Here is an 11184-nt window from a genome sequence, read left to right on the forward strand (position 1 = left end):
CAAAGGGCCTGGCGTGACTCGAGTCGCGCCAGCGCCCTTAGCGTGACCGAGGGGGCAGGCGGGCTTGCGCATATAGGCGCCTCTGTCACGCCGTTGTGTCTGGCGTGACACCAGTCACGCCACGCCCCCTGGCGCGACTCGGGCTGCCACGTCGGCACGGCCACGTGGCACGGGCCGGACGGCCCGCCGACGTGGCCCGGGAGTCACGCCAGAGTCTTTGGCGTGACAGAGTGGTGAGTCACGCCAAATCCTTTGGCGCGACAAAAGGGGTCATTTCTGAAAATATAAGTCCCGGCAGGTTATTATTAAAATATTAGTTTAAAAAGGGCTAAAAAAAATTGTCCCTGCGGTGAGGGCCACCAGGAGGAGGACAAAGAGGACCGGCGAGGCGGTTGGCGCCGGCGGAGACGATCGATCCAAGGGGCGGGGTGGCTCTAGTGGACGAGCGAACCGATGCATGCATCTTGCAGTTGCTCATCGTGCATCTTGCAGTTGCAAGCGGGTGGAGGGCGAGGCCAGACCCTCCAGTACGCCTTGCGCAAGCTTCCTGCCATATATATGGGTATGCATGGCGCTCGATCATCGGTGGACTCCGCCAACATCGAGCCGGACAGCATATAGCCTCCTTCGACTTGGCGACGGAGGAGTGGAGGCCAACGATACTGATCAGCATCCTCGCAAGAGCCGACAAGTTAGGAACCTCGATCAGGCACCGGCCGATTCATAGGAGTCCATTGCAATCGTCAGGATTGTTAATATTGGTCGACAGATCTCTGGTTCCTGCTGGACATGGACATGTCACTGTGCTCTGGACCAAACGATACTGTACCCTAGCTATAAATATGGTGAGGTTGTCATCGTAAGTGTGCAACTTTCTAGCTATAAATTGATCACATCTTCCCCAGCTTGCTTGCTGTGCAAACACAAAGTGTACGCATACTGCCAGGACCCGATTTTGATAGCCCGAAACGCAACTAAAAACGAGACCCGTTAAATTGAAACATCAAAAAATAATTAGTATATAAATTGCAAATATTAGCGGTTGAAATGCTGAAACTATCATCAATTAGGCAAATCACTGTCTCACCGATTAGGTCAAGTTGCTGTCTCGCCGACAAACGCCGAGTCACCAACACCGAGTCGTTGAGTCACCACGTGTTACACGCCCGAGATCGCTCGACACCTCCGACCTCCGCGTGAAATACAAATACTAAAAGTCTAAAACAATCAAACAAATGACTAACCAATAACCACTAATGAGACGATCCCATTAATTGGCTAGCTAATTGCTTGCATAGTTGCATCAATCAAGTAATCAAGAACTGAAGAACATCGCACCTGCAATCTGCAGATCGATGACCAAGAACTGAACAATCAAGCGAGTCACCAGTCGGGCATAGCATATCATGAGTCAAGACCGAATTTGATGCTGACCGCTGAAGGCGCTGATCGATGACCAAATTGACAGACCAAATATCCAAATTCGTCGATGAGATCAGCAGGCTGAGACGATTACCAAAGATCCAACTTCTTTAATTCTTTTGGGCCGGCAAAAACTCAAAAACCAAGCCAACCAGCTACAAAATACATGATATGGGAGGGCCCTTGGGTTTTAGGCGCCGGGGTGGCCCCCCGGGTCGGCCCTGCGTACTGCCAAGGCTTACATTTTTCTTTCTTCAATTCACCCGTGACAAATGAATATAGCTAGACTCATATATTATTCATCGTCCGAAATATTGAAGGTCCATACAAAAGCATATAGCTAGTTTGGTTCAGAAAATATATGAACGCACATATAGATCATAAATCACGATCGATCGTCTTATTTCATCAATTTATTATTCTTTTCTGCTCCAACATACATATAGGTATATATATGTTAAGCGGGTAGCTATATATAACACCTACGTATGTGGCCACGACGCAGCATTGCGCACTATCGTCTTATGCCGTGCATATGGCTGTTCACGCGCCATGCTGCATATCGTTCGATCACCGGCCGGCCGGCCGCCTCACGGGCAGAAGGTCACCTGGTAGTTGCTGTTGCCGTTGCACGCATGGGTCTTCGTATTATCGCTTGGAAAGAGGTACGCCTGGGGGCATCTGGAGTCCCTGCACACAAGGCCGACGCCGGTGCTGCAGGAGAAGGCCATGGCCAGGTTGTAGCCGTCGATCACCGAGATGTCGTAGAAGTCCTGGGCGCCGCCGCCGCCGATGGTGAACTCGGCCAGCGTCATCGGGGGCTGCCCGGAGAGGGTGCAGGAGAGCGCGCCCGCGCAGTCGCCGGTCTGGCAGCTCCCTCTGCCGCCGTTGAAGGAGCACCCCGTGCGGCCCCAGACCCTGCCGGAGCTGGTGCCAGCGGGCACGTTGAAGGTCCACGTCTGGCCAGGGTTGAGCTGCAGTCCCCCGCCGACAGGGGTGGCCGCCGGCCACACCGTGGAGCCACAGTTGTTGGTGACGGTGAAGGTGGCCGCGCTGGCGCCAGCCGCGAAGGCGGCGAGGACGATGAAGAGGACCGAGGAGGCAGCCGGGGACGCCATTGATGCTACTTGTTGTCTACGTAGTGAGCTAGAGCTAGCTTTGTAGTGTGGGAGGAGTTAGTGAGGGAGCATGAGTATTTATACATAGATAGCCGGGAAGGATGAGGGCTAGAAAAGTCAATGCTGGCAGAATGACAAAAGTGCCCTTGAGTCGCCCACATTGACCTGACAATGAGGTTGAGAAGCTTCTTTTTTTCTCTTTTTTTTGCCGATGAATGAGATTGAGATGCTGGTCGTTGGCAATTTCTACGTAGCGATTCATTGGCCACTCACTTATTATCTAGTTTGGCAGGGTTTCAACTCACAACCCTATGTTAGATTTTGAGTTTAAAAGTAAAAATAAAGTAGTTTAAGTCTTTATTTTTAAATTAAAATGAAAATAAAATGACTCACTCAAACATTATTGATGTACCCACCACTCTAACTTATAAATTTTTAGTGTTAAAAATACTTAGTTTTAAAAAATTTTAGAATTGAAGCTATGTGAAACATGCCCTATGTCTATGAGCCACTTGACAACCGGTATGACCCGTATACAGAGAACCAGAAACTCGTGCCAGAGTAGCTCTTAAGTTTTCATGCAGCACACAGCTCACCTAAAAGTCGTTTGAGTCAACATAGGTTTGCTACTCACATTTAGCCTCATTGTAGGACTGTAGGAGTGATTTTTGTCGAATTGCAGTGGTTCATGCCGAACTTATTACGATTTTTGTTTCTAATATCACCTTAAGTTTCGTGCACAAACCAGGTGACCCGAAGCCTTGAGTCGTTAGATGAAGTTAGGCAACATGCAGCAGCCGGCCTATTTGACATGTCGACGAAAGACTCGTAGACTAGTATTGCTTGATAGATTTTCCTTGCATTGCCGTGTTCAATGCATAGGGCTCAACATGGCTAGAATTTGTCATATGGTTCATCTAGATGTGCTCGAAATTTAATCCTTTTTGACAAGCACAACACATTGATCATCGTACGTTGTTGCTTGTTCCTATTACACTGGCCCGAAGGCTTCGCTCCAATGCATTGCAGGAGCACTAGCGAGGAAGGAGCATTGACATGGTGCCGGCGTACGTTACCGAGCATACGAAATAATCAAGATGAAGATATTTCGCTGGCGTACGCTGGTTCTAGACCAATTGTGCTACGTATGTGTATACGCACATTGACAAAATAGCCTTCAATTTCCACCGTATAAGCCGGCCGATTTGTAGCCGTGTGCATCCTAACACGCTAAAACCTGTGGAAAATGAAGTCTTCTGCGTGCGAGGAAAATGAAATCTGTGGAAAATATGTTGCTATGCTGCCGGACCTAACTGGCAAGAGATTGAGATAATGGAAATGACCAGACCCTGCATAAGCCAGCAGGCTATCCTTTGGAGACCCAATTATCAGGTCAGGGGTCACTGGTCACCGCACATGCATGCACGCATCAGAATTTCCTCTCTTTTTCCACGTACGTAATATGCCAAACATTTTCCATTAGCGTGTATGTACACAGCTGGTTGCACATTGTGTGTATATACAAAAGCATGGAAATGACTACTACGTCCACAAGCTATAAGCTAGTCAGCATTAATCTACACTTAATCTGGTGACCTAATTCATTAGATGCCCTAGAATTCCTCCTTTGTTCCACGGATCTCCTAAACTTTTTTCATCAATCGGTACGAGCCAATCATCAGATGCAAGACCGGCACTGATATGATTTTTGTTGATTCAAACTTTATGGGGCCAAAAAAAGCAAGATTTTTTTTTGGCAAACAGAGGCACCCGACCAGTCACGCTGCGCTCCCGATCGCATAAGTCATGCGATTTTTGATCGCATGCGGCAACCAGGAGTCAAACTCACAACCTCACAGCAGACCCTCGTGCGTGACCGCTCTAACCATCTCAGCTATCGTTCGTTCTCGATTATAATAGCAAAATCAATCATTTTGACATCTTCTAACCAAATATTTGAATAGTTATATAGACATCTAAATGACTTCAAATAAAAAAAATTGATCAACTACAAAGTTGTAGACCTCATTGAGAGCTATAATTTTCATATAAAGTTTATCTCTATCCGACTTCGTATGAAAACGTTATGGATTTTTTAAGATGAGTTGTCATCGAACACAACTGAAACTTTGTTAAGATTATTTAGGCATTTAATGACCTCAAATAAAAAGTTATCAACTACAAAGTTGTAGACCTCGTCGAGATCTACAACTTTCGTATAAAGTTTTTCCCCATTCGACTTCGTATCAAAAAGTTATGATTTTTTTAAGATAATTTGTGACAGTAGCAATCGGTTCATGGCTAGAACAGACATTAATACTGATTATCAGTGCTGATTCTTAGCGGCTCACTCATTGTTCATGCATAGAACCTTAAGAACTGACGCTAATACATCTTTAGTTCTGATTCCAATACAATCGATACTGATGTGCCGCTACTTTTGACTCGTTCTGTAGTAGTGCTTGCAGCCATTTTCTCTCCAAGAATTGGCAGTTTTGTACAACAACTAGCAACTAGCAGAAGTAGAATCATCATAGTATCTGCTATTGCTACCAAGGCCCAAAGATTGGTGATTGAGGCCTCACCACCATCCACCACCACTTCCTCTTTCTCCTCCTCCTCCTCAAGGATGTCCCAGTCATGTATGATTGCCTTCATCAGACATGGATGTATGATTGCTTTTGCCTCGTCGGTGCCCAGCAATTGTGTATCCGTTCCCATCCGTTTTGAACGTGTTGATAGTATAGTGACCTTGCCTCGTCGGCACTTGGCCATAATTCCGTCTAGCCTCGTCGTTCATAGACGTGTGAACAATGAGGGTGGCTACAGCCTCGTCGGCGTTTAGCCATAGCGTTGTCTGGCCTCGTCGATCGTGGACGCATGTATAGATGGTGGTGTTTCAGGCCTACTTGGTCACCTCGACACCCGGCCATGATGTCGATGCATATATTTTGAATCTACATGTCTCAGCCTTGCGACTAGCACTCTTGCATAGATGATGCTTGCTTTATAGGAATTATCTCTCCCGCGCGTATGCACGAGGCCAAATTGTATCTTTGCACCGGCAAAATACCAGATTGTATCATATGGATGGTAGTGGGATCTCATCCTCGTAGTAATTACATGGCTCAGGTGATCCGTAGATCCCATCACCGCGCATGCAAATACCATTATTTTTTATCTCGATGATTGCTACTCACCATAAATCATGGTTTTCACGGACGGCCTCATCGTTGTCGACGGTGGCTTGACGAAGATGAGGTTGACGCAAACGAAGATGAGGTTGACGCCGGCGACGGTATTCCTCCTGGACAGCGACGACTTCCAGCCGATGAACTCGTGCGGGATCTTTCTATCACTATGGATGTGCTTTCTCTCAGATGGAATGATGTGCGTGCTGTGTATGGCGTGAGGGAGAGGATGTGCGCGTGCGCGTATAGATGGGAAGGGTGGCAGGGCCTCCAGCGGCTGGGCGTCGGCGTTTGCGTCTACGTGTGGATGAGAAAGGCAGCAGGGCCTCTGGCGGCTAGGCTCTCTTTTTCAGCGTATGTATTCGGTCCTTTATATAGGCCAAGGTAGCCTCAAACATCGGTTAAGATAGACACGTACAGCTTGTTTAAACCGATTCGAATTTATCTCCAACAACGTGATCTTTATCTATAGTAACCAAGCTATTAACAATATGCATTTGATTAAGTGCTTGGATATGTATGCATGGTCCTGTTCGGCCACATGCATGTACAACTTGAAGTCCCTGGTGTATACGTGCAGCATATCTATACGTGAGCTGGCCGCGTATTCGTTTTAGTCGACGTACACGATCGAGACGACGCGGAGGCTGGCCGCGTATTCATTTTCTTCGTAGACGGGAGTTGGTCTCGTATTCGTTTTAGTCGACGTACACGATCAAGACAACGCAGAGGCTGGTCGCGTATTTGTTTTCTTCGTAGACGGGAGTTGGCCGCGTATTCGTTTTCTTCGTAGACAGGTTGTTGCAGACGAGTATTTGTGAGCTCATATACATGCAGGACTTCAACTAGTTCATCTTGGCAAGTACTGCACGTCACATGTATGAAGCTATTTTCTCTTTTTCTTCCTTGCTTCCCGAGTAGCACAAATATACTTACATCAGTAAAAATATTTATCAAACAGTAATGATGGGTCGAAACATAACGAGCTCTATACCCACCAACATTGCTATGATATCAAAGGTGTACAACATTACCTACATGACATGCTCGCGTCCAACTATGCGTAATGATGGGTCGAAACATAACGAGCTCTATACCCACCAACATTGCTATGATATCCACCCACATGACTACTAACCAGAGGTTTAAAGCAATAGATTACATTTAAGCATGGCTGAAACATGACCCTTACCAAAAAAAAAAACCAACTAGACCTCATGACCTACATGTGCACATATGCCCGAGTCTTCTCCTAGTCCCCGCTACCCTCCAACCTACTAGGCGGGTACCGAGTCAAATGCTAGTGAAGTCTTAGGTCAAATCCCACCCGTATAGGCCATGTGGTTGTATGATGGTCGCTAGATGAGATATCAGAATAAATCAATCCTTATACGACTAAGGTAAGTATCTCTCAGCAAGAATACCACAAATGCAAACATTGCTCCTAAGTAGTTCCACCCTTGTCAAATCACTCTTAAGGGTTTCATAACACCACCATTTTTAACTCACTGGCACCACCCACACAACATTCACACCTTTTGCATTGCATGGTTAACACAAATATTTATCATGGTTCAACATTTATGCATGGCATTTCCTAGCATGCTAGTAATCAAACAATCATCCAAACAATAAATATAGTTGATGTTATGGACCTTCTAGGGTTTAAACAGAACTCAGGTAATTAAATTTCAAGGCATGACTTATACAATCTAGGTCATAACTACATCATTATTTTGAAATTAATAACTTAAGCATGCATAGTTTTATAGTTTAAACTCAGCTTTACTAGTTGTGTTTGAAAATATGAGTTGAATATGATCAAAGGGATGTACGACTTGTCTTTGCAAAAGCCATCTTCTGCTCCTTCCTCGTAACCTGGGTCCCCAGGTTCCTTTTCGAACGCTTCTTCTTCTAACATATGCAAATTAACATTGATAAGTATTTGATCAAGATAAGTCTACATGAATTTCTAATGAGGGACATACACTAACGAAAACAGATCTAGTGGTTCTAGAGGGGAAAACTCTAATGCTATGTGAATATGAAATATGAGGTCTAAATTATTATTCTTCACTATTAGGTGTACTAGATGCAATTATCCAACGAAAACCAAATCAAGTTATCATTCTAATCTATTACATAAGTTGAAGAGAAAGCCTGATCAAATTATAAACAATTTAAAGAAGATCTACAGATACACTAGCTTGACCGGCTACTAGGGTTTCCTACGAGTATAAGGATGCATATGTGTCATGTTTCCTAGTTTATAATCATCTGACATTTTTACCTAATCAATAATTAATTATTTAAGAGCTCCATTAATTATGCTACTATTGATCATCTATTATTTAAATAGATTAAACTGTTGTAGACTATGTACTAAGGTTTCCTTTATAGCCTAAAACATGGTTACCTATATTTATTTATATTTAAAACTACTCCTTTTTTTAGCTAAAAAAGATTGTTTCCTAGGGTTATGACAATACACAATCAAGGCAAATAAATTACATTAAAATCTAAATAAAATATGAAACTAATGTGATTAGATAGATCTTAAATTTAGATTAATATCAGTGGAAAATCATCGAGATTGGAGTTAAAATAGAGGAGAAATGGCCTTTGGAAGATTTTCCAGGAGGTTAAATTTAGAAAATGAAAACAGGAGAAATGATTTTTTGGATAATGATTTTTGGAAATTCAAAAAGGGTATTGTGCTGTGGACCAAGTCTATGGAACAGTGGAGGTTTGTTGCGCATGATGCACGATGGACCAGGTTCATAAAACAATGTGGCTCAGCTCGGCTCTAGTTCGGCTCAGATCCGGCTCAGGCTAGTGGCTCGGCACATGATAGTTAGGTGGGTCCCACTTGTTAGTGCTCAAGAGAGGATAAGTGGCTCGGGCTCAGGTGGTTCTGTGTGCTCAGATCAAATCGAGAGAGGGAGTAGGAGAGGAAGAGAACAAACGGAGGGGAGAGAGAGAGAGAGAGAGAGAGAGAGAGAGAGAGAGAGAGAGAGAGAGAGAGAGAGAGAGAGAGAGAGAGAGAGAGAAGTGGTGGTGACTGGCGGTGGGAGGGATGGCGGAGCGCCGGCAACTGAAAAAATGGGACAGTGGCCCGATCTAGTGACAGTGGCGCCTTCCTTGCCGACAGCAAATGGCAACGGCGATCGAGTAGGTATGTGGGGGCTAGGGTTAGGTGGTGGCTCGGGTTAGAGAGAAAAGGAGGGGTAAGGGAGGGAGCTCACCGACGTTGGGGAGCTCATGATTAGTGATGATCGTGGCACTGAGTATAGAGGAAGAGGAGGGTAGAGGTGGCACCAATTGTGAGGTGGAGAGGGAGGAGTGTGTCAGAAAAGGGACAATGAGCTTGATTTCTAGACTGGCGAGGAATGTGGGCAGCATGGTGCCAGTGCACCGAGTTGTTCACACGACGTGTAGGAATGTGACAGGACAGGTGGAGCAGATTGCAGCAAGAAATACGGTTAGAATGGTGCCAGTGGACCGTGCGATTCGCGCCATGTGCACGGCCAGAGTGGCGAAGATGACGGCCATTGTGTAACGCGAGAGGGTGGGTGAGGAACAAGGAGGGGAGAGAGTTTTAGATTATTTTTTTTTGGTTTCGCGAATTTACGGGTGTTACACATGTAAAAATAGATAGCGATAAAACGAAGCAGAGTCGATCAATTTTGCTGTGCGAGATTTTCCTGAAAGGTATATGTATCTGCATCTGCCACTGCCAATACAATTGTCGTACGCGTATGACTTTCTATCCAGCAGCTATTTTGGCCTATTATATTCACTAGCTCCCATTTTAATTAATGAATCTCCTCCCGCTAGCTTAACTGTCGCCTAGATTGTCCAAACACACGTGACGCTGAAGGGATAGCGTCGTTTCCTTCCACGTACACTGACCGCAGCGACGATTCTTCTCGTCTGACCGTACCCGCGCGCAGCGAACAGATACATCCACTAACTCACTCAAAATCTAAACTAATAAGAAAAAAATAGATAATTCAGTCTCGATCTCACCTTATCCGATCCTAATACCATCTGTGATAATGTAAAACACCATCAACGGCTGCAGACGCATTGACGGTATCTGTGTATTTATATTTTTGGTAATCTGTACACGTGCGGCCTTGTATTTTCGCACGACAATATTATCGCAAATGTTGATTTAATTTGTTATTGAAACATTCAAGCATACTAGCATATACCGATATACGTAGTATCAAAGCTCGGCATTTTGCCTTTTGCTGGCCTGCTTACTTAGCTAGGCTTTAATTATATCGAACTCGGATCGAACATGCACTTGGAACGACGACTAAATCGTCATTAAAGTAGACAAACAGGAACAAAGAGCCAAAGACTATTACATATTTCATGCATGTTTGTCTGAAAAATATTATTTATTTATTTGAGAAAGATCGGTGATCATTCAAATTTTGAAGGGTACATATGCGTCCACATGCATGCACGCATATATGGACGGCTTTTCACGACATCGTCTTATTCATCGAGTTTATTCGTTCGACCACGTACTGCCTCTCATCACGGGCAGAAGGTCACCTGGTAGTTGCTGTTGCCGTTGCACGCATGAGTCTTCGTATTATCGCTCGGAAAGAGGTACGCCTGGGGGCATCTGGAGTCCCTGCACACCAGGGCGGCGCCGGTGCTGCAGGAGAAGGCCATGGCCAGGTTGTAGCCGTCGATCACCGAGATGTCGTAGAAGTCCTGTTTGCCGCCGCCGCCAATGGTGAACTCGGCCAGCGTCATCGGGGGCTGCCCGGAGAGGGTGCACGAGAGCGCGCCCGCGCAGTCGCCGGTCTGGCAGCTCCCTCTGCCGCCGTTGAAGGAGCACCCCGTGCGGCCCCAGACCCTGCCGGAGCTGGTGCCAGCGGGCACGTTGAAGGTCCACGTCTGGCCAGGGTTGAGCTGCAGGCCCCCGCCGACAGGGGTGGCCGCCGGCCACACAGTGGAGCCACAGTTGTTGGTGACGGTGAAGGTGGCCGCGCTGGCGCCAGCCGCGAAGGCGGCGAGGACGAGGAAGAGGACCGAGGAGGCAGCCGGGGACGCCATTGATGATAAGCTGTGGATTGTTCACGTAGCTATTGAGCTAGCTAGGAATGAAGCGTGGGAGGAGTTAGAGAGGGAGCTCACGTCTTTATAGATGGCCGAGAGTAACGAGGGGTAAGAAAAGTCAAGGCTTGTGGAATGACAAAGATGCCCTTGAGTTGCTAATATTGGACCATTGGTGGTCATTCTTGACTTCAACTCCGTCCATGAGCCACTTGGCAACCGGCCTGCATAGAGAACCGGAACTCGTGCCAGAGTAGCTCTCATGTTTCATTCGCCACACACAGCTCACCAAGAAGTCATTGAACTCAGCATAGATTCGACGCTACTCCTCACACATTTAGTCTCATAGTAGCAGTGATTTTCTTGGAATTACA

The 11184-nt window shown here is 46.0% G+C and overlaps 2 protein-coding genes across 2 annotated transcripts; both read right to left on the bottom strand.

Annotated features, from left to right (window-relative positions):
* Positions 1–1701: 1701 nt before the first annotated feature.
* Positions 1702–2588, bottom strand: LOC133904255 (thaumatin-like protein). The gene has a single exon (XM_062345713.1). It carries the CDS (start codon positions 2538–2540, stop codon positions 2013–2015), a length of 528 nt encoding a protein of 175 aa, XP_062201697.1. The 5' UTR covers positions 2541–2588; the 3' UTR covers positions 1702–2012.
* Positions 2589–10121: 7533 nt separating this feature from the next.
* LOC133904906 (thaumatin-like protein) lies at positions 10122–10862 on the bottom strand. Its single transcript, XM_062346551.1, has one exon. The coding sequence runs from the start codon at positions 10808–10810 to the stop codon at positions 10283–10285; it is 528 nt and encodes a 175-aa protein (XP_062202535.1). The 5' UTR covers positions 10811–10862; the 3' UTR covers positions 10122–10282.
* Positions 10863–11184: the final 322 nt, after the last annotated feature.

This window comes from Phragmites australis, chromosome 22 (assembly GCF_958298935.1).
Source record: "Phragmites australis chromosome 22, lpPhrAust1.1, whole genome shotgun sequence".
Lineage (NCBI taxonomy): Eukaryota > Viridiplantae > Streptophyta > Magnoliopsida > Poales > Poaceae > Phragmites > Phragmites australis.